Raw genomic sequence first — 24,746 nt, 5'->3', positions numbered from 1 at the left:
TTTTCCCTTTTCCCTTTTCTTTTGCCTTTTACTTTTCTCTTTTTCTTTTACCTTTTCTTTTGCCTTTTACTTTTCTCTTTTACTTTTCCCTTTTCCTGTTTTCCCGTTTCTTGTTTTCCCGTTTTCCTCTTTTCCTTACGTCCTGACGTCCTGACGTCCTGACGTCCTGACGTCCTGACGTTCTCTACGTCCCGCCGTTCTCTACGTCCCGCCGTTCTCTACGTCCCGCCGTTCTCTACGTCCCGCCGTTCTCTACGTCCCGCCGTTCTCTACATCCTGCCGTTCTCTACGTCGTGCTGTTCTCTACGTCCTTACGTCCTGCCGTCCTGACGTCCTGACGTCCTTACGTCCTTTTGAAATTTTTCGCCCTCTTAGAATTTTTGTCGTCCTGCATTTTTTGCAATTTTAGAATTCTTGTCATTTTGGATTTTATTGTTCTCTTGGAATTTTTTTACCCGTTTGGAATTTTTGACCTCTTGAGATTTTTTTTCGTTTGGAAATTTGCCATTTTGGAATTTTTGGTTGTTTTGGAATTTTTTTACAAGTTTAGATTTTTTTGCCTTTGTAGAATTTTTTTGCTTTCAAGCAAAAAATACTCCCTTGGAATTATTTGTCCATTTGGAATTTTTTGCCCGTTCGAAATATTTTGCCCTTCTGGAGTTATTTGCCGATTTGGAATTTTTTGCCCCTTTGGATTTTTTGCCTTTGAGGAATATTTTCACCTCTTGGGATTTTTTTGCTCTTTTGTAATATTTATCCTTTTTGTAATTTCTATCCCCTTTGGAATTTTTCAACCTTTTGTTATATTTTACCGTTTTGGATTTTTCGCCCTCTAGGATTTTTTGCCCATTTGGATTTTTTGCCCTTTTAGAATTTTTGCCCTACTGATTTTTTTTTTGCCATTTTAGAATTTTTTGTCCGTTTGGAATATTTTGCCATTCCCGAATTTTTTGCCCTTGTGGAATTTTTAGCTCTTTTGCGATTTTTTGCCTTTCTGAAATTTTTTGCCTATTGTTTTTTTGTCCTTTAGGAATATTTTGTCTTTTAGACTTTTTACTCTTTTGGAATTTTTTCTCTTTTTTTGGTTTTTTTCTATTTAAGGATTTTTTTTCCTTTATGAAATTTTCTGCACTTTTGGAGTTTTTAACCATTTTGGATTTGCCATATTGGAATATTTTGACCTTTTCAATATTTTTGCCCTTTTGTAAATTTCTTACCCTCTTGGAATTTTCTGCCCACTTTGGAATTTTTTACCCTTTTGAAATTTGTTGTCTTTCTGGACTTTTTGGAATTTTTTGTCATTTTCGAATTTTTTGCCCTTATGGAATTTTAGTTGTCCTGGAATTTTTTGCACTTTAGATATTTATCGCCCCTTTCGTATTTTTTGCCATTTTGTAATTTTTGCTTTTTCGATTTTTTTATTTGGATTTTTTCGCATTCTTGGAATTTTTTTGCCCTTTTGGTATGTTTAATGCTTTTGATACATTTAGGATTTGGATTTTTTTGCTTTCTTGAAAATTTTCACCCATTTGGAATATATTGCCCTTTTGGAATTTTTTGCCATCTTGGATTTTTTTGCCCTCCTGGATTTTTTTCCATTTTGGAATTTTTTCTCCTTTTGAAATTTTTTGCCCTTGTGGAATTTTCAGCTTTCTTGGAATTTTTTGCTCTTTTGGATTTTTTTGCCTTCCTGAAATTTTTTTCCTTTTGGAATTATTTGTTCTTTCGAAATATTTTGCCCTTTTGGGAATTATACCCTTTTGGATTGTTTGCCTCCTATGGTTTTTTCTCCTTAAGAATATTTTTTCCTTTAGGAAACTTTCTGCCCTCTCTGGAATTTTTAGCTGTTTTCGATTTTATTTCCCTTTTGAAATTGTTTGCCCTTTTGCCTCTTCGCATTTTTTTTGCTTTAAGAATTTTTTGCCTTTAAGAATTTTTTGCCATTTTGGAATTTTTTACCCTTTTTAATTTTTTTGCCATTTTCGAATTTTTCTGCTCTTGTGGAATTTTAGCTCTGTTGGAATTTTATGTCATTTTGATATTTATTACCCCTTTGGAGTTTTTAACCATTTTGGAATTTTTTGCCCTTTTCGATTTTTTTGATTTGGATTTTTTTATTTCATTCTTGCCCTTTTGGTATTTTTTACTCTTCTGTTACTTTTTGGATTTGGTTTTTTTTGCTTTCTTGAAATTTTTTGCTCTCTTGGATTTTTTTCTCTTTTGTAATTTTTTGTCCACTTGGAATTTTTTGCCTTTATGGAATTTTTTGGCCCTTATGGAATTTTTTGCTCTTTTGCAATTTTTTGCCCTTCTCATTTTTTTCCCTTTTTGAATTTTTTCTCCTTTCGGAATATTTTGCCATTTGGAATTTATACCCTTTTGGAATTTTTGCCTTTTTTTGGTTTTTCCTCCTTTTAGAGTTTTTTCGTTAATGAAATTTTCTGCCCATTCTGGAATTTTAAGCCGTTCTGGATTTTGTTTCCCTTTTGGAATTTCTTGCCCCTTTGCTCGTTCGCAATTTTTTTCATTTGGGAATTTTTTGCCTTTTTGTAATTATTTGTCCCTTTGTAATTTTTCGCTGCTTGGGATTTTTTTGCCCTTTTGGAATTATTTCTTCATTTGAAATTTTTTGCCCTTTTGGATTTTTTTCCGTTTCGGAATTTTTTCCGTTTTTGGAATTTTTGCCCTTTTTCTAATATCTGTCCTTTTCAAATTTTTTGTTTCTATGGAATTTTTTTTTTTCGTTGCTATTATTGTATCTTTTGCCCTTTTTGAATTTTCTGCCTTTTTCAAATTTTTTGTCCTTATGCAGCTCTTTGTGGTTTTGAAATTTTTTGCCCTTCTGGAATTTTCACCATATTGTAATTTTTCGCCCATTTGCAAATTTGGCTTTTGGAATTTTTGGCCTCTCGGCTTTTTGTTGTTCGGGTTGATGTACTTTGAAAAGTCGTCACTAGATGTGTTGTTGTCCTAGATGATGTATTTGATTGAAGATAAAGTAAATCCGATGGTTGTGGGAGGTATGTTATTCCTTTCAGTAGCAATCTAATTGCTATTAGTACGAAGAGCAGCCTGAGCGTAAAATGTACCTTGACTGAGGGTGACGGACGAGTGGGTATAGACCACGAACAAATTACCTACAAGAGCCAACTTTAATTGAAAGATCTGTTCCGTGTTGTAACATTTCCGTTCTGATATAATCGTTGGAGATACAGATATTGCACTTAACTTCTAATAACACTAACAAATATTGTACAGTCGCAGTACAGTTTCCAATCCCTAGAGATAACGAAATCAATCAAAGGAACTGCCATTCAATTTTCATTCCATCAACACATACTTGTTTCAAGTAATAGTAACTTCTATCAAAGGACCGCCATCGGCAAATCACTCACCGACCACCTTTATGTCGGTCCACAGCTTCAAGCAAAACACGGCGTGCCACTTGAAAACCAATAAACCACATCTGTCCCAAATGGCATCCCACACATATATTATTCCCAAAGCCCGCAGTAAACTCACCTCATCAGACTACAGATTAGGACCTTACCAGATTTCAATGCCGATGAGGTTTTCTTTTTCTAGGTGGTACTGCCTCGCAATTGAAGCTTTAACCTAAGCGTACTATGTAAGTGACGCATAAAAGCTTCGCGAACACATTTTGCCACTAGAAAGCGAAAAACGTATCAAAAAGAAATTTAGATACCATCACATATGCCCTGCGGCGATTACTCAAGCGAGGGTTGAGGCACTAAAAAAAGCTTTAAATTTTTATTGCTCCTGCATATCCAGAGGCGTTTTTTTTTCTCTTCTCTCCAATCCAGCCTATCCGATAGCCAATATCTGTGTCAGACTGCCGATAATAAATCAATAAACCAGGCAATATTAATCCAATTGCATTAAATTATTGCCGCTACTCATCGTTTGCGCTTTTGGCGGCGGAGGGGTGCGAATGGGCATTGTGTGAAAAATGCTTCATCCAAGAGAAAGGGGGGATCCCAGCTGGAATTGAAACGACGGGTCGGTAAATTGACTGGCATTAGCGAAAAGTGCAGCTGCCAAGAATTTGCCATGGCTCAACATTTCCCCGTCCCCGAGCGGCGTACCGGACAGGTGATTTGTCTTTGTCCGTACCAGCGAGAAAGGAAACCGGTATTGACTTTTGCAGTGCAACGTCATTATTCAGCCCCGGATTGCAGCAAGGATGGATGAATAATAGTCCAATGAAGACGCGATGGCAAGATAAAAATTGTTAATGTAAAACATCCAAACCAACAACCATGCGTTTCCATCAATGGAGTTGGTTTAACGGAAACGCATGGTTGATTATGATCTCTACCGACGTTAGCAAATGGTATAAGGATTAGCAAACAACTCCCATTGAGCGAAGATGAAACATTCTGTACTGAACTGATTGATTGAAATCATGTTCAGGGCAATATTTGCCTTAAATCTTGTCCATGCGGTTCATTTATTTGAATCCAACTATTTTCAGTTCTGTGTTGATTTAGGACGAAATAAACAGAGAAAAGATGCAGTTTTTTCCTCTCTTCGGTAAAAGGTAAACACACAGCGAAATAGGAAAATTGTTCGTCAAACACGTTGCAAAATCCGAACTTTTGATGCGATGATTTTTCAATCCATTTACCGATTATGTTTGCCTTCGATTCGTTCGGTTGAAAAAGTACAATTTTTGGGAATGCGATGTACGTTTCATCCATCATTTCAGCAAATTCTGAATTCATATTTTTCTTTTTATTGCATTGCACTCCAAAGGTTAGTTTTAAGTATTACCAAAGTATTCTCATTAGTGAGTGTTATTGATTTATGTAGCCGCTTACTTTGATTGCACATTTCATGCACTGAAAACCAACACAAGGCGTTTCTAATTGTGCACAGATACATTTTTTTTTTGAGGTAGCCTAACGAATCTGGATCAGGTTTTCCTTAATTAACTGAAAGATAATTATTCCATCGCAATTTTTTATAGAAATCCAACCACCTGAAGCGGAAAATAAATGCTATATCACATAATTGTACCAATGGATTTGGTTCCCAACGAGTAAAGTTGATCTTATATTTTCATAAAAGGTTCGAATGGTAATAAAACGGGAATACATTTGCTTTAATAATTTAACTGTTGCTTTCTGGGGGCACCACCACATCGCCCATGTCATCGAAACAGCGTGAACGTCAAAGCATGCTGTGCCAAACTGAGTTTCAACCACGTTCCGCACAATATTTGCGTGTCAATAATCATCTTCGGTACCATCAGCAGTAGCGCCATAATCGGACGCAGTATGCTTTGCCGTTAGCTATTTATTCGGCTATGGTTAAGGGAGGGAGGGGTTAAGGGTTTCAGCGTAAAAAATAAACATTTTTTTGCGATTTTTTTACAAATTTGGGAGAAGCGAATTAATTAAAACTTTTGTGCATTGTAATGTATCATTTCAACAAGATTTTGTAATTTTTTTCATGAAAAACTAACGATAAGCGACTCGGTGACAACGCTTTTTGTAAAACATCTCTGGAAAAAACACAATTTTCGATGTTAAGAGCCATTCAAAAACTACTTAACCGATTTATTTAAAATTTTACATACAAGTTCTATGTAAAAAAAACTAACCCCTACGTTGCGCTTTCGAGATAATTTTTCGATTAAGGGTTTTTTTTTACTCATTAATTGGCGAAATTTTTCCTGAAAGAAAGCACTATCATTTCACTCGTTATCACAATGTGTGAAAAATTGAGGCACACTTCTGTCAACTCAAAAACTGTCAACAAATTGCAGTTAAATGATCATAGCAACCAATGTTTTTGTTTCGTTGTACACCATTGCACATCGTGGAACATTGCAATACAGGCTATCACACTGTTTGTTCGTTTGTGATAAGCGACTCACACCTTGTAATGCTCGCTTGTTTCCTGTCGAGGCTGATCCTGATCCCACACTAGGAAACATCGTTTGTCGTTCCGGGGAAGTCAAGGAAGAGGAGCGATCTTTCCTCCTCTAGACTGCCTCGAAAGGGTTCCAAGATGTCCTGCGGTTGAGCCATCAACAGAAAAATAATTTAATTGAAGTGCTGCTTTGAAATCGAAACAAGTAGCTCCCTCAAATTGATAAATAGTGAAAATTATTGCAAACCTTATCGCTCGTTTTCATAGAAACGTGAATTGGATAGACCACATTCAAGGACAGAAAAGCAGGCCAACTTTTTGGAACTATAGACGTATTTCGCGCTAAATCGTATTCAGAGTTGGCAGCACCCTCTCAGATTTTTATGAAACTTTCGGTACATGAGGATTTTGTCACAAAAAGCCACTTTGCATACTTTGTTTTTCCAAAAATGATCTAGACTGTATTTTGAAAAGGGTCAAACTTTTTTTACCAATTTAATTCAAACGGTTACAGTCTAAAAATGACAAATCCTACAAAATATGTTGTAGGTGTGATTTGCACAAAATTAGTTAAATTTTTGAATAAAAATATTGAAAAAAATCTTCATTGGCTCCTACACTGAAAAGAATTGATTTTAAAAATTTAAAGTCGATTTATAAAAAAAACCCATCTTTGATTTGGATGAAATTTGGTTCCAAGATAGGCAATTAAGTTCTCTACCCACCGTCAACAATTCAAGTTGGGCACTATTAAGGAAAAAAGTTATATGAATAAAAAAAATTCCTTGTCCAAACTGAATTTATTTTTTAAGTGTATTTTTATCGAAAACTAAATCAATGAAAGTCATAATCACCTCAGAATCCAGTTTCTGAACTGCTAGTTGCCTGATACATGCAAAAAGTATCAGTAACGAATTAGGTATATATTCATTACAAACTTGTATGAGGGCAAATATAATCGATTTAATGCCATCAATATATTCGAGATTTATCTAAATACCACTCGGCCGTGTACGAAGAAGTATCTTGTCTATGTACCCACCTGTGAAGTAGAGATTTATGGTGTAGGGGCCTTAATTTCGAAGTATGGGAATCGCTCCTTCAAGAACCCTTTGCTTCGGCCAGTGAAAATTCTAGTTCGCCATCCTATAAATTTCCGAAAGAGGAAAATCAGTTTTTTCTGCTAAGCTTCCTCGTAAAGGCCTGAGAGTGTCCTTTGAAGGATGCTGGCTTAAAACCAGGCTTTACACAATGCATTTGCACTACGATTAAAGGTCAGACGAAACGAATTCCCCTACGCGAACAACCGTGAACAGTCTCCTACTTTGTGGTGGGCAGAGATTGCTTACGCGAAAGAGGCTTTTGAACGTCGGATCGTCCGATTTTTTTCCAAAATACGCGACACTATAAATGCAAATGAAAAACTTTATGAAAGCTGAAAAACGCGATTATTGGCACCGGTCCGTCAACAGATTAACGGATAGATCATCAGAGAAACAATGTTTCGTCTGGTGGCTAGGGTCTATGTTGTGTATTCGATTCATCTTGTGATTGGAAAATACGGAACGTTCGTCATATGATGACAGCTATGCATCGCTTTTATGCTATGACATTAGTGTTGAGTGCAATCATAAAAGAGGCTGTGCTGCCAGCATTCTCCTCACAAATTTGATGGTTCTATATTTACCTATCAAGGACCATGTGCACATCGTTACACTTACAGGAGGCTCTCCATTTGATGGAGCATGAAAAGCACTCTGTATTTCTTGGGAAAAACATGGAAGTTTTCGAGTACTTTATCTGAAAAATCATAGCAGATTGCCTTAGTTTGAATTCTTTCGCAGTGCTCCATTCCGGTAATGAGAAGGCGGACACTGGGATTAGAAGGATTAGGCATTAGAAGGTGATATTTGACGAATTTCGCGCCAACTCGAATAAATGTTGGTCGCACCCTCTCAGATTTTATCGAAACTTTCTGTACATGAAGACTTTGTCACAAAAAGCCACTTTGCATACTTTGTTTTTCCAAAAATGATCTAGACTGTCTTTTGAAAAAGGCCAAACTTTTTTTTACCATTTTTTTTCAAATAGCTCTAGTCTAAAAATGACAAGTCCTACAAAAAATGTTGTAGGAGTGGTTTTTACAAAATTAGTCAAATTTTCGAATAAAAGTATTGAAAAAATTCTTCATTGACTCCTACACTGAAAAAATTGATTTTAAAAATTTAAAGTCGATTTACAAAAAAAAAACCATTTTTGATTTGGATGAAATTTTGTTCCAAGATAGGTAATTATGTTCCCTACCTACCGTCAAAAATTCAAGTTGGGCACTTTCAAGGAAAAAACTTATTTGGAAAAAAGTTTTCCTTATCCAAACTGATTTTTTCTCAGTTCAGTGTGAATTTTTCAATATTTTTATTCGAAAATTTGACTAATTTTGTGAAAATCACTCCTACAACATTTTTTTTGTAAGATTTGTCATTTTTAGACTATAGCCGTTTGAATTAAATTGGTAAAAAAAGTTTGACCCTTTTCAAAAGACAGTCTAGATCATTTTTGGAAAAACAAAGTATGCAAAGGTGCTTTTTGTGACAAAGTTCTCATGTACAGAAAGTTTCGATAAAATCTGAGAGGGTGCTGCCAACATTTGTTCGAGTTTTTTGGAACATTTGTATATATTTTTTGGAAGAATGTTGCAAATAGGTTGCAGATTTATTCCGGGCTATCGTGTACGTTGTCATCTAAATGCCTGTTGATGGAAAATTGTCTGATTTTAATTTGAATTTGACGTAGTTAAAAATATTCGTTGGATAAGGTTTGATCTGCTGTTCAGCTTTTAAGTTATAGTCCGCAGAGTTATGCAGTGCAGAGTCTATGGTCGTATTTAGTTTATCGCAAATGTCGGAATATTTTTCAAAGCGCTCATTATTTTTGATTTTCTTGTATAGCTTGCTATTTAATACCAATCGCGCGTTGCTGCGACTTTCAACGAAATAAGCCGAAAACACAATTTGTTCCGAAGCGCAATCTGGCGGGCAGATAATTCCCAACCAATAGCACATAAACACGATCCATAATAAATGCCAACATTGACTTTTATATATAGGGTGTTTGGTTCATGAGTAAAAATCTCTCGAGGGGTGATTTACTGTCATATTTGAAGCAAAAAATCGTTCCACACAGACCATCAAATCACAACCGTTACAGAGTTATGGAACTTTTTGTGTAAAAAACTTGTTTATCTTAAAACACCTCTAACTCAAAAAGTATACCTTGTATTTTAAATCATTTAGTGCCATTGGAAAGGTGAGAAAATTTTCTATTGTGTAATGTTCTCATATCTTTTAGATAATTAGTTTTAATTACCTTTTAGTTGTAAAGTAGTTAAAAGTTAGTGTTTTTGATGAGTTTTTTGTTAATTTTCTCAAAATAATGAATTATGATTATAGCAATATCTATTATCCAAAAGTTGGGTTTGTGGACGATTCATAATTTGTTCTTCAACATAATATTCCTATCTCTTCTCGTTTCCTTGTAATTTGACTTCTAAAATTTTCCTGTAATTGACTTGAAAGTTCTTAAGAGACTCTAATTTAAAAAAATTAGCTTTATATCGCTACTATCAGGGCTTCATTGGAAAGCTGAGAAAATTTCCTTTCGATGTATGTACAGATATCTTTTAGTTAAGTGTACTACATGACTTTTTACTAGTAAAATAACTCAAAATTTGCGTTTTTTGGTGATTTTTGTAATTATTCTAATTATTAATCAACTAAATTTATCGTCATTATTGTTCATTTGGTGCCCCTTAATATTCTCTACAACTTGTTATTTGACACTTTACCCCTATCGCTTTTCATTTCGCTGCAATTTAATAGTTAACACAGCATGGCTTTATCACAAATGCAGTGGGTTCGAAATCGTTGTTTTTGCATATGAACGAGAAGATAAAAATGATTTTGCTTCGAAACTAAAAGAGATAATTGAATGGAGTCAAAAGAATTGTAGAACTTGCTGAGATGCATTCATTCCATGATAATAATGGTGAAATTTATTATTTACTATTTTAAGAAAACAACGAAAATGCAAATAATAACACTAACTTTAAATTAATTAACTTCTAAAAGAATACTAAATTCACTTAACTGAAAGGTATTAATACATTTTTCTCTGCCAAATTTTCCTGGCTTTCGAATAAAAATAAGAAAAGGTACAATAAGTGCCATACTTTTTCAATAAGAGCTAGTATTAGTGAATATGAGATAAAAATATCCAAGTTCAATAACCCAAACACATGAAAACAAGACAAGATAAGTGTATCATGTCAAAGAACAAATTATACAACTTTTCAAGACTAACAATTTGAATTATTAAAATAGTGATGTTAACTATTAAGATTTTCGCGAAGTGAACGAAAAATCGATCAAAATTGTTAAATTTTAAATAAATTACTGTGAAAAGATTACTTAACCTCATTAGCTGTAACATTTGAGGACATTTTTCAGTGGAAAATTTTCTCACCTATCCAATAGATCTAAAAGATTTGAAATACAAAGTATATTTTTTGATTTTGAGCTATTTTAATACAACTAAGTATTTAACACAAAAAGTTCAATAACTTAGTAACGGCTGAGATTTCATGGTATGTGTAGAACGATTTTTTTCTCCAAATATGACAGTTAATCATCCCTCGAGAGATTATATATATATATATATATATATATATATATATATATATATATATATATATATATATATATATATATATATATATATATATATATATATATATATATATATATATATATATATATATATATATATATATATATATATATATATATATATATATATATATATATATATATATATATATATATATATACATATATATATATATAACACCGACAGTCTAAGCGGGGATGCGCTGGTAGCTGTTCAATCACGCGCGTGCGACGCCACTATGTCGAGAAAAACCCTGCCAAGAAACGGCAGATGCCCGGTATACTGGTGGAGTGCCGAGATTGCAGCTCTACGATCAGCCTGCCTCAGAGCTAGACGTAGGATGCAAAGAGCTCGCACCGAGGATGCACGAGAGAACCGCCGTGAAGTGTTTCGAGCTGCGAAATTGGCCTTAACAAGGCCATTAAAAGCAGCAAGAGAGCGTGTTTCGACAACCTGTGTAAGAGTGCCAACACGAGTCCGTGGGGTGACGCCTACAGAATCGTGATGGCCAAAACCAAAGGAGGCTCTTCACCCCCAGAACGGTCTCCGGACCATTTGGCGACGATTGTCGAAGCACTCTTCCCGTCTCGAGCCACAAGCCCCTGGCCCCCTGCACTACGAGACAGTGCGGGCACGGTCGAAATGGTGGCTCCGGTGACGAATGAAGAACTACTCGCAGTGGCTAATTCCCTAGCAATGAACAAAGCTCCAGGGCCGGATGGAGTTCCAAACAACGCTCTCAAGGCAGCGATCATAGCGAACCCGAACATGTTCAGGCTAGCTATACAGAGATGCCTTGACGAGAGCCGTTTCCCCGATAGATGGAAAAGGCAGAAATTGGTGTTGTTGCCGAAGTCCGGGAAGCCGCCAGGCGACCCATCGGCGTACAGACCAATCTGTCTGATAGACACGACTGGCAAACTGCTTGAGAGGATCATCCTCAACAGGCTCACCCCGTACGCGGAAGGTACGGACGGTCTGTCAAGCAACCAGTTTGGCTTTCGGAAGGGTAAGTCCACAGTGGACGCTCTCAACTCAGTGATAAATACTGCCGAGATAGCGATCCAACGAAAAAGGCGAGGTATTCGATACTGTGCGTTAGTGACACTTGACGTGAAGAATGCATTCAACAGCGCAAGCTGGGATGCCATCGCGCTCTCGTTACACCGGCTTAGCCTACCGGTGGGTCTGTACCGGATCCTGGAAAGTTACTTCCAGAACCGAGTACTGCTATACGAGACCGATGCCGGTCAGAAAAGGGTTCCGATTACCGCTGGAGTCCCGCAGGGCTCGATCCTACGCCCGGTGCTATGGAACCTCATGTATGACGGGGTTCTGAGACTGAAGTTCCCATGCAAGTTACATGCAAGAGAGCGTCGACTGTTGTTGCGGCACTATCGAAGATGATGTCCAACAGCTCAAAGGTGTGCGCCAGTACACCTTTGAGCTGGTCCTGCGTGATGGCGAGCATGATGCCAGTCGGGCTGGTCATTCGGGAAGATGAGGAGTGCTTCGAGCTACGTGGAAATAGAGGAGCCCGCGAGCGCACCAGGGTGACCTCGGTCGCGAGATGGCAGCGTGAGTGCGATAACTCCTCGAAAGGTAGGTGGATCCACCGGCTGATACCTAGCATATCGAGCTGGGTGGGTAGACCATGGGGAAGTTCACTTCCATCTGACACAATTCCTGTCAGGCCATGGCTGCTTCCGACAGTACCTCTACAGATTCGGGCACGCGGAGGTCCCCGCCTGCCCTGACTGCCCAGGTGTAGACCAAACTGCCGAACACATACTGTTCGTATGTCCTCGTTTCGACGTCGAAAAAAGAGCAATGCTTGACGTCTGTGGCTGGGACACAACCCCTGATACCCTTATTCAGCGGATGTGTCAATCGGTGGAGAAGTGGAACGCAGTCTCGGCTGCTACCACCCAGATTGCCTGTAGGCTACAGGTAATTTGGCGAACCGAGCAACAGACGACGGGCACGACTAACTAGTGATAGGTTAGTTGGAGCGAAAAGGTCGAGCGCAGAAAAGTGAGTGAATTGTCTGTCCATGCTGAGGCAGGTTTGGCGCAGCGACTGGCAACCGCGTAAGGGGTAAACCCAGCCACCCCGAAGCAAGACAGAAGAGCGAGTGTACAGGCGTATATGTGGACTGCCTCATGCCAAGATGGGAGGGTAGAGTGGATCGCAGTTGTATGGGAAAACTTCAAAATGATTTAAACTAGCGGGCACAGCACTTTTTGAGTTCCTTTTGTGGTCCCAAATGCCTGTGCAAAATTTGGTAGCGATTGGTTGCTTCCCGGGTTTGCGCATTGCGTTCAAAGTTTGTATGGGATTTTATATGGGGGAATTCATTATTTTGCATTTACGTTAATAAAGATTGCTATTTCACTCAATATGAAAAACTAGCTTCATAAAACTAAAGCTCAAACCTTGGTTAACAACTTTGTCGAAAACCGTAACTAGCTACGAGTTTTCAAAAAATAGTTATAACGATTTTAAAACTTATGGTAAAATACAAATCCAAAAATTGATTACTTTTTCCAGCACTGCCGGTGCAGCACCGACATCGACATTACAAACTTAAATAAATGAAAATATACTCATCGCAGGAAAATGGGACCATTGTATAAAATGTTCAGAATGAATTGCTGAATAACATAGACGTAGTCAGAAAATGAAAAGAAGAGGGGAGGGGGGCTTGTGTACTCCCCAGTCCCTTTTTTAGATTTTTGTATAAGACAAAGAATCATTACGTCCTTGCAAATGTCAACGCCTGAACTTTCTTAATATTTTGATAGACCCAAATATGAATCATTAGAATATTTCTTGTGGAAATTAATATTTACAATATTTAGGATTTACACCTACAAATTTCTGTGTTATTTTGCTTGGGGCAAAAACTAACTCAGGTCTGGAAATCGCGTTGGGTTCTAGCCTGAAGTATATTTCTGGTTGGTTCGCCAACATCACCTCTGTTTTGCGTGAGCCTAACTCAATTTCATCATAAGGGACCGTTCATAAATTACGTAACGCGTTTAGAGGGGGGAGGGGGTACGAGAAGTTGTGACATGTTGTGACATACGGAGGAGGGGGAGTAAGCTAGATCGGCACGTAACATGTTTTTGCTGAACAAAAAAAAAATTTCGGATAATTTGTTACTTAATAGGGGAGGGGGGATAGAAAAATTTGTGACAATTTGTTACATGGGGGAGGGGGGAGTTAATTTTGGGAAATTTTTGCGTTACGTAATTTATGAATGGTCCCTAAAACGCTTGTTTGAAAAAACTATCCTGGGTTCGTTCCTAGATTCTCAAAAGAAAACGTCAATAGAAACAATTCCGAGACTTCAAGAAATCTAAGGATATGCAGTTTTTTTAAATTCTGACTCTGAACGGCTAAGAAATAGAATTTTAAAATATGTAAAACTTATAAACCGCTGTACCATTTTAAATGAGATAACAGTAGAGCCCTTAAATAGTAGCACTCAAACACGTAATATTAATTTTTAATTCGGCGGTTTAAACCTGCGTTGAAGATGTGCTCCTTATGTTATACTAAACTATCTAAACAGGGAATCGGGGAGTACACAAGCCACACCCCCTCTTGTTTTCATTTTCTGACTACGTCTATGTTATTCAGCAATTCATTCTGAACATTTCGTTCAAAGGTACCAAGTCCCTGCGATGAATATATTCTCATTTATTCAAGTTTAAAGTATCGCTGTCGTGGTGTACTGACAGTGTTGGAAGAAATAATTAATTTCTGAATTTGGATTGTACCATAAGTTTTAAAATCATTATAACTATTTTTTGAAAAATCGTAGCTAGTTACCGTCTTCGACAAGGTTGTTAACCAATGTTTGAATTATCGTTTTATAAAGCTGATTTTTCATATTGAGTGAAATAGCGATCTTTATTAACGTAAACGCAAAATAATTTATTTCCCCATATAAAATCCCATACAAACTTTAAACGCAATGCGCAAACCCGGGAAGCAACCGACCGCTCCCAAACTTTTCACATGCATTTGGGACCACAAAAGGAACTCAAAAAGTGCTGTGCTGAAAAATGTCATTTTCGAGCCACTCTAATGGGAGGGTCGTAGCGTAGTATGCTGGGACTTAGCTATCGATGCCTCGTGGCGTGGCAGAGGAGTGAAAGGGTGAGCATCCAAATCAGTCTCACATGGTATGTCAGAAGTGGGGCCTACGAAAAATGTCCCACATGGGATGCCAGTGGGAGCGACAGGGGTGTAATAGAGTGGTATGATCGAGAGTGAACCATAGGGTGAGCATACAAGTCAGCCTCATATGGTATGGGTGGGGCGAGCACAAAAGTAAGCCTAGCAAGGAATGAAAAAGGCGAGCACAAAAGTCAAGCCTCAAACAGGACGTATGAACGCGTGAGCGAGAGTGAATGAGTACATCAAGTACAGCCATCCCCCCAGAAGTAATACCGAGAGGTAGTCCCTGGGAGGAACGATGGCATGGAGTTTAGTCGGTGTTAATGGCTGCGTCACCATTAGAGCCCGACACACTCCCAGTACACCCCGTGTGGTAGCTTGGCATCTACTAATAGCACGTGTACTGGGCTAGTACGTAAATGTATTCTCCATTGTAAAAAAAGATACATGCATACATATATGGATATATAAGCGTGATATAATCGAAACATTACTGTACTCGTAATTGAAATCAATACTAATTCTAAAAATTTTCTTTCAAATAATTTTAACAATTTTCATCAAAGCACGCGGAAAATTACGTTTGTGAGAAGGATAGGATAGTCGAAATAACATTATGTAGACAATGACTTTGTCGGGGACCAGCCTAGCCCTCTTTGATAACTCAATTGGTGTTGCTAGGCTCCCGACATCGGTTAGGGTTGAACAGATCAAAACGGGTAGAATGGCATGTGTTATACCATTGCTATTACATATCACTTGGGTATCATTCGTTGCCTGGGACACAACACACATTAACAACACAAACTATATTTATAAGCTTCTATTTTGACTTAAACTAACAAAAAACAACAGGTTACAACAGTGGCGGCGCTAGACTTTTTGCCGCCCGGGGAAAAAAGCTTAAATCTTACATATTTTTGGCTAACCAAGCTATCTCATCAATGGAATTTTCATATTTTGGAATGTTTTTCATAAACAATTTATAATCTTTTTCAGCCATTTTCTCTATAAAACATGTATTGCACCTAAAAATGATATTGGGTTTTTTTTATTAAACTCTTAATAAAGAAATGAATATATAGGACAAAAGCATGGACCGAATTAGAAGGACGGAATTTCCTTTATTTTTTTATCAATTTGGAATGAACAGAATAAAACGCATTTAAACTTGACCAAGTGGCCTGCAAGGCAGCTTTACGTAGTAATCATGGTGCGCAAAGCAAAGTAAGGCTAAGACTCTTCACACGATCGCAATTAACCCTCGCGCGAATGGCTCCCCGAATGAGCACCCGCTGGTGCTGGAAGAAGGTTTCGCTAGAGTTTCGGAAGGTGTTGCACAAAATACAACGGCGCGAGTGCCGGAGGGTTAACCGTTATGTGTCCGACATGGTACTCCTTTGCAGATTTTGATCTATGAAAATACAGTGCTTCTTCCCAAGCTGGAAATTGCTACATAGTACCATCTTAGAATATCACCAAGCATAGTTTTTGGGGGAATAAAACTAATGAGACGGTAATCGGGGACTATTGGATTTCTTGTACTTCCGAACAGGCAGACAGGGTAACCAGGTACCCCCACAACAAAAATAGTCATAACTATGGCATTCGGATGTTTGGATTCAGAAACTCAACCACTAGAATCTGTAAAAATGCATCTGGTTCCCGGTAATTTGGATTTCCGGAGGTCTGTTCCAATACTTCCAATTTGTGAATCTAAATGGAATACTGACAAAATTCTTGGAATTGACTCACAAGACAACGCTTTATGGTTTTGGAAACATTTGATGAATTGACTCCGCAACGCTCTTTCCGAAGCAGATACCCGTAAGGCATAGTCAAATCGTCATGCGATCCCGCAACGATGAGAATCAACCTTCTGGGCAATTCCAAGAAATTTGATATCTATAGAACTTTATTTGCAGGTATTTACAAATTGCTTCCCAGTACTGAAATATCCCTCCGCAAATCCGGATTTGCGGGAACCAGATGCATCCGTCGGGTTCAATTTCACAGATTCTAAAAGTGAACGATTTCCCGAATTCAAAACTTCCAAAAGTGTTTAAAAATGGCTAAAAAGTGTCATAGTTTTGAAAAAGCTCTTCCAGAGCCGCGTCACAATGAAGCTGGACTATATAGTGCTGGACAATATTCGCCCTCGCTTGATCAAGTAGCAAAAGCCCGTTTATCTTCAACTACCGTGTCAGCAACGTTCACTGCCCATACAAAGCGAGATCAACGAACGAGAAAGATGCATTTTAGGCGGAGCTGGAACGCTTCTATGACAGCTGCTCACGGTGGGATGTTAAGCTGATTAACGACGTCTTGAACGCCCAGATAGGTCAGCAGACAATGTACAAATCGGTGGTCGAACCGGACAGTCTGCACTCCGTTACGAATGACAACGGCCAACGATGTGTGATCTTCACAGCCTTCCAAGAAATGTTGGTACAACACTCGTCGAGCAGGGCGTCCACCAGGGATCAACATCTAGCAGCTACGATCGTGCTGCGGAAATACGCGCAGTAGCTGGAGACGGCACTACCAACAGAAGGATAGGTCGGCGTTGCTACTCTTGAGGATGCTTGGAGCAACCTATGAAGCACCATACGTAGCACCATAGGTTGCACCATAGGCATAGGCAAAAATGCTGCAGCACCGTACGAGGATGAATGAGAAACGATACAGACAAGAAAAATTCGGACGAAAAAAGCCGTAGATCATGATGACAAAGCTTTACGACGATAATAAGATACGGAAGTTCTAGGAGACGGCCAATCGTTCTCGCGAAGGCTATGAGCCACTATTCGATATGTTTGAAATGATCGATAGGTGCAAACAGTACTATGACGAACATCTAAATAGCGAATCAGTAGACGATGATACTAGTGCGCGAATTAACCCGCGGACGCGCGGGGCGGACATATGATTCCCAACACCCAGTTGAGGTTCAGAAGAAGATTGTATGGTTGAAGAATATCAAAGATCAACTGCCATGTGACTTGTTCTAACACGGAGAGAAAGACACTTTAACAGAGAATTGTACGGTGAGCCTACAAGCACCATTTACAAAAAGGATGAAAGCTGGATTGCTGCAACAATTGAGCAATCACATTACTGAACACCGTGTTAAAGCAATCTGAAACGGATTTCACTGGTACAAGCCTTGCAGAAGAGTTACGAATATCACCGACACGATTGATCAAAGCGAAAATCGATCGAGTGCTTCGTCGGAATATCACGTGCTTTTACGAGTGCTTTTGAATCTCGGAAAAGACTATGGCAAGGTAATGCGCCTTCTTGTCTATTATTCAATATTGCTTTCGAAGGTGTGATAAATAAATAAATAAATAATGCTTTGGTATACACTGAGAGGATATATTCGTAAATCGCTAAGAATTAGATTCGTACAGAATATTTTCATAAAATATACGAATATTTCGTACATATGATGAATCATTCGTTATATTCTATTGAATTACTTTTTATGTTTATTGCGAGTTTATCGTAAAAATCTCGATGCAAATTTTGTTGACTTTTTACGAATCGGCTTCATCAGGCAAACGAATTGTTCGTTGCTGCGTGTATCAATACTTCTCTTTCTCTTACTGTAATTAGACCCCGCATATATGTGTACCATATGCCAACCATTGCATCAATCGTTTCAAAACAATTTCCAATATGGTTCGTTCAACAATAGATTAACCATTGCCTGGTATAATATCGAACATAATCAGTGTCGTTTTTCCATTCTAGACCATACAAACAACGGGTTGTTAAGAACAGTCACCATACAAAAATGTGCTGTTTTCCATATACATTTTGACAACATACCATTCAAGAACCATACAGATTACGGTGGCATGCATATTTTAGATCTAGCGATGCATAAAATATTAGGCGGAGAAAAAAAATTTCATTCGCTTCACATTTCAATTCTATGGATTCATTAAGATTTGTTTTATTACACGCCATCTTCTGAAGAGAGTTTCGTTGATACTAAAGTGGACTGTCACTTTATCCAACTGACCTATCGCCGTAATATTACAGTACGAGGAATTTTGATCATGTTAAGCTACAGATTTTTGGAGAAGCGTAAACAGATATTCGTATAACAAAGACCAGAGCAATATTAACCTCTTACGTAAAATTTCAATGTAGTATACAAATCTCTAGTATAGGATACATGGAAGGTATTGGAAATGGTAACTAAAATGGTATGGTAGTATAATAGTTGAATTATAATGGTTTATTTATTTATTTATTTATTTATTTATTTATTTATTTATTTATTTATCGCACGCATCAACAGGCCGCACTCGGCCCCAATGATGGAAACTTAAACTAATTACATTTAAAAAACTGCAGGAATCGCTTTCTTAAAGATATACGAGACAAATGAAAGTCGAACAGGTGCGACACACGAGTGAAGAGGCGTTGTAGTCCCGTGATAGCGGCATTAGCTGTTTGAATAGTTCGTCGAAACGGCACTCTCAGAAGAACGTTTCCGCGTAACGTTCTGGACCTTGCTTGGATGTTGACTCGCTCTAGTAAATCTGGAGAATCGATGCGTCCTGACAGAAGATCAGAGATGAATAAGGCTCTTGCAGTTTCTCTACGGCGCTGAAGGGTATCGAGCTGGATGAGTTGACACCGACTCTCGTAGCTTGGTAGACGAAAAGGATCGCGCCAAGGCAGGCGTCGAAGAGCATACCGTATAAATTTTCGTTGAACGCCTTCAATTCGATCGCGGCTGTTCATGTAATTCGGGTTCCAGACTGCCGAACAATACTCCAGCGTGGAGCGCACTAAAGAGCAGTAGAGGCTTTTGAGACAATAAATGTCTGTGAAGGATTTAGCCGTACGGAAGATGAAGCCCAGGCTTCGCGATGCTTTACCAACAACATACGAAATGTGATTCTTAAATGTAAGTTTCGAATCTAACAGCACTCCAAGATCCTTAACGCAGCTCACCCGGGAAACAAGAGCTGCAGACAAGTTATATTCAAACTCAATGGGATCTTTTTTTCTGGTGAACGATATCACAGAACATTTCGCCGGATTCAGAATCATTCGGTTGTTTTCACACCATCTGCTGAAAGTGTCGAATTGCTGCTGCAAATATTGTGCGTCCGATCGGCTCCTAATTCTGTTGAAAATTTTTAGATCATCTGCATACGACAACCGTGGTCCTTTCAGCTGATAGTTTACATCGTTGAAATAGAGAGTGAATATCAATGGTCCGAGGTGACTTCCTTGCGGAATACCAGACGTTGCGGAGAACAGTTTGGAGTATGCATCACCTATGTTCACATTGAGTTGACGGCCAACGAGATAGGATTGAAACCATAGCAGGAGTGATCCACTGAAGCCAAGTTTTTCCAATTTAGCGACTGCGATATCGTGATTGATTTTGTCAAAAGCTGCAGATAAGTCAGTATATATAACATCAGTTTGTTGATTCGCATCGAACCCTTCGGACACAAAAGAGGTTAGAGATAGTAGATTCGTCGACGTCGATCGATTCGGCATGAATCCATGTTGGTCTTTAGAAATATATTCCTTACAGTGAAAAAACACTGACTCCACCACGACTAACTCTTGGAAGCTTGGAAATGGCACAGAGCGCAGAAATTCCTCTATAATTGTCAACCCAGCAAACCAGCAATCGTATATAAAAGTTTGCAATAAATTACAAATAATGACAGATTAAATCAAAATTACAAATAGTGCAAGCAAAAATTATGTTTTGTTGTAAAAAGTTCACATAAAATGCAAATCTGTGATCGATATACAATGTTGACTTGAAGTTATTTATTAGTCCACCACAACTTAAAACAAAATTGTACATGCGGATTAATAAAGACAATTTTGAAACATTGTATAGATATTAATTTGCAATTGGATTAAACTGCAAAATCGTTCAAAAAAATAATCACCTCCTTATAGCACTTCGCAAATTCTCTGCCAGACTAGTTCAATATTTGAGCAATAAAAAATGGCTTGAGTACAGAATGTAGGTTGTGATTTGACAGGTAGAGAAGGTATCATTGGAGTGCCATATTTAGGTTGGATTATGGTGTTTTTAGATCGTAATCACAAAGCGATAAAAATGATCAAATATAATCGTTGCTTAACAGTGTATAAATAGATGAGTACATAGCGGCTAAGCTGGGAATACGAAGATCTCAGGTTCGAAACTGGAAGTAAATCGTAGCAGGTAATTTTAATAATTGATGTTCCAGTGACTCCAACCTCACCCATGATAAACTTATCTACCAGTGTGGGCGTAACTGTGCCTTATAACAGAATTATTGAAATCTCATCCTGATTTTTTATTTTCATAATATTATTTTTTTAAAAATACTTCTTGGTACCACATTGGGGACCTTAAGCTGCATAAACCTTCATGTGTGATTGTAAAGTTGATCATATATAAACTCAAAATGATAAGCTAGATGATTGTATAATGCTTCTGATGAGATCAAAATTCGTCGTAAATCACATAGTTCTACTATACCGATTTGTTGTACGTATATGGCCTCCACTTTTGTTCACATAGAAGAGATCTGTGCATTTTATACAATCAATTCATATCGTTGAAGAGTTCAGTTAATCAAATTGCAACTTATTAAAGTGAATCAAAATGTTGGCTGGGAATGTTCCTCTTATCACCTTTTTTGTGGACAGGAAAGATGAAAGCTGCTTTCCACAATTGAGGAAAAATCGCGGTTGTCAGTGACATTTTGAATAGTTGACAGAGTGGTTCCACCAAACCAGATATACACTTTTTCAAAAACACAGCAGGGACACCATCTGGCCCGGGAGATGACGATGCTTTAAGCTTGGATGCTGCTGATACAATATCCGAGTGCTCTACACGAATCTCATTCACTGACCGTTCGAGTTGGGCCACGCCGCTAGCTGCAACGTCAATCTGCTGCGAGGACAATGTCTCACTGACGAACACACTCGCAAATTTAGAGGCGAACAATTTGCATATGGCTTGTGAATCATGACCAGCTTCGCCATTCAAAAACATTGCAGAAGGCAAGCCGGTTTCTTTCCGCTGGTCATTGACGTATCTCCAAAACGATTTAGGATCCGGCTTAAGCTTACGTTGCATTTTTCGTTGATAGTTTGAAAAACAAAAACTGTTCAGTTTTTTAAAATCGTTGTTGAGCCTTACATAATAAGCTCTCAGTGACAAGGTACGGCGTTTGGTAAACTTTCGTAATGCTGCTCTTTTTGCAGTTTTTAGCTGACGTAACTCGGCTGTCTGCCAGGGGAATTGATCACTTCGTTGATTACACTTTGGGACATGACGATCGATAAGGTAGCTTATATGGCAGAACGTTTCAGCGGCGGAGTTCACATCATCCTTGCTTAGCACAGAATCCCAGTTAATGCTTTGTAAAATATTCAGAATGCTGCTATAGTCGGCTCGCTTATAATTGTAACACACGGTGGGCGCGTGGCTCGAAAACTTCATAGGCGGTACGTCCTGGAGTGTAAGATGTAGAGGCGGATGGTGGCGAACATACTTTACTAGCGGGGCGAGGGCGGTGGAAATATGCGGCGATTGATCTCTGGCATTAACGAAGCATAGATCTAAAATCCGGTCGTTCTCGTTCGTTGTGCTGTTAATCTGCAGAAGTGTAGCCGTGCTATAGCCATCCAGAAGAGTAATGCTGCCAGGATGAAAAACAGATTCGTCTGGGTCGGGTTGTAGAAATCCGTTATGAATGGAACGCCACTTTATTGTAGAAAGGTTGAAATCGCCGAGGATCATGATTTCGTCAGTGGGTTGCGCCATCGCAGCAACAGAAGTCAATGATTCAGAATGAGAATCAACTAGTGCAGAGTTGCGAATTTTATCGGGAGGGAAATAAACCACACATATATATAATGTTCGATTTCCCAATTTTATCGCTGCCCATACTTGTTCGATGCTGTTCCAAGCATCATTTGTTATGTGTTGAACTTTAATTCCACGACGCACAGCGAGCAAAACACCGCCTCCGGAGGATTTGTGGCTGTTGAGAGGACTCCGATCACATCTGAGAACCTCGTAGTCAGAGCAAATCACCTGGCTGGAAAGGGTCTGCTCATTTAGCCATGTTTCTGTCAATGCGATAATGTCGTAACAGCAGTCCGAGGTAGCAAGGCGATAGGTATTTGCACAGGAATTCATGCCACCCACATTTTGATAGTATAAATGGATGGGCGACGGTATTAGGCACGGAAGGCTGACCGGCACTCCTTGATTCCGTCGTCTGGAATGCACACCGGGGAGACTGGAATGACTGCTAACAGCAGAAGGCGCGGGTGAACTGCATGAATTGGTAGCACCCGTGATGGAAGTTGGAGTGCTCCTCAGGAGGTTTCCAGCTGACGGCTGACATCGTTGACTTATTAATTGACAGTCGGAAGCATTCGAGCTAGAACAAGCAGTTCCATCAGGAAAAACGGTTGATTCATCAAAATTATTTTTAAAATACTTGCCAAAGAGGGCAATTTGGGAGTCCCCCTCTCCATTCCCAGACACAGGGCCGGGACGACTGAAGATACTGCTGACTGCGAGAGGCACGACTGTGCTGGGAGGATTGGGGGATTCCATATTGCTTTCTACGATGCGTCCCGGTTGCCGTTGATCAACAGGCGAATTGTCGGTGCGTAGTCTAAAATAACTGCTATTTGCGATGGATTTATCCCAGTCGAGGTGTTTTCCGAAACCCCTGCTTCCCGTCATTAGTACGTTCTTGCCGAAAGTCGATGAACTCGCGGAAATACATCCCATCCGGCCAAGTTTCGGCATTGAGGGCCATTTCACGAAGTTTAGGGTCAAAACCAATTTTGAAAGAAATGAAATTAAGCCCGCTCAAATTTGCGTCTTTTTTCACTAACTTCTTCACTTCGACCGGATCGTCCGTTGAAAGGCACTCCTTAACCATAGCACCAACCTCGTCTTCAGAAACGGTGGTGGCAATTCGCGACAAATAAATCCAGCATTTACTAGTAGCGGGTTGAACAGTGATTGTGGGTACCTTTGCTACATCACCCTTTTTCTTGCCACACGTTAGGCTGGGGACATCGGATTTAGAAAGAGATTTATCATCCTCGGTCTCGCGAGCACGTTTGGCTCCAGCTCTATTTGGAACGGGCCATGAAATGGGAGTTGCAGGCAATGTCGTTGCGGATTCCACTGATTTTCTGGTTTTCTCCATTTCAGCCTTTAATGCTTCAAGCGCTGTTTTATGTGTGTCGGTCAGCAAACGGAACGCTTCGCTCAATGCTGTAAAAGCTGCATTCACTGCGGAGGATTTCATCAAATCCACACAGCGGTCGCAGGGCCAGAATATATTCGCTGAGTCGTTAATCATGTCCAATTTTGGACGAGTGAGCGTTGAACACGATAGATGCATGATTCTGTCGCAGAATCCTTGGCATTTCAGCTGATTCAAAGTGGTTACCGGCTCGGAGCACTGCAGGCAGATCGAATCCATTGCGAATCGCCTACAGGTAGGCAGCAGTAGCTACTTCGCGAATAAGCTTTCCCGATATGCATCCACGGTTTCACCACAAGGATTCTATCACTACCGACGACACTTTGGGAGAACAAAATGTTTGTCAATTGTCAGCGCACGACCAAGAATCACAAATTATGAGTCAATTGATCAATAACTGCAGCTTAGGCGAGGGCACAAACTCTATTCTAAATGAAAAATCACTGAATATACACAAAAAAACGATCCAAAATACGCGAACAAAAATAAACAAACTGATTCACAACAGTGGTGGAACATATCAGTAGTATTCCCAATATGGTGAGTATTATATGAAATGTTTGGAAATGGTTCCAAAGATATCTGAAATGGTATTTATTAATAAGGGACGTTATCAAGCTCTAAATTAAAGGAGTGTATAGAAAGAAC

At 38.9% G+C, this 24,746-nt stretch overlaps 1 protein-coding gene across 1 annotated transcript in view; it reads right to left on the bottom strand.

The window, feature by feature from the left end:
• LOC131681052 (uncharacterized) overlaps positions 1-24,139 on the bottom strand; it is a 32,587-nt gene extending 8,448 nt beyond the window's left edge. Inside the window, exons 1-2 of the mRNA XM_058961757.1 lie at positions 23,313-24,139; positions 22,356-23,252 (exon numbers count right to left, since the gene is read on the bottom strand). Coding sequence (XP_058817740.1) covers positions 22,356-23,252; positions 23,313-23,629 — 1,214 coding nt within the window. The 5' untranslated portion in view covers positions 23,630-24,139. The remainder of the gene's footprint in view (positions 1-22,355; positions 23,253-23,312) is intronic.
• Positions 24,140-24,746: the final 607 nt, after the last annotated feature.

The sequence above is a fragment of the Topomyia yanbarensis genome, chromosome 2 (assembly GCF_030247195.1).
Source record: "Topomyia yanbarensis strain Yona2022 chromosome 2, ASM3024719v1, whole genome shotgun sequence".
NCBI lineage: Eukaryota > Metazoa > Arthropoda > Insecta > Diptera > Culicidae > Topomyia > Topomyia yanbarensis.
This window is presented reverse-complemented; position numbering and strand designations above follow the sequence as displayed.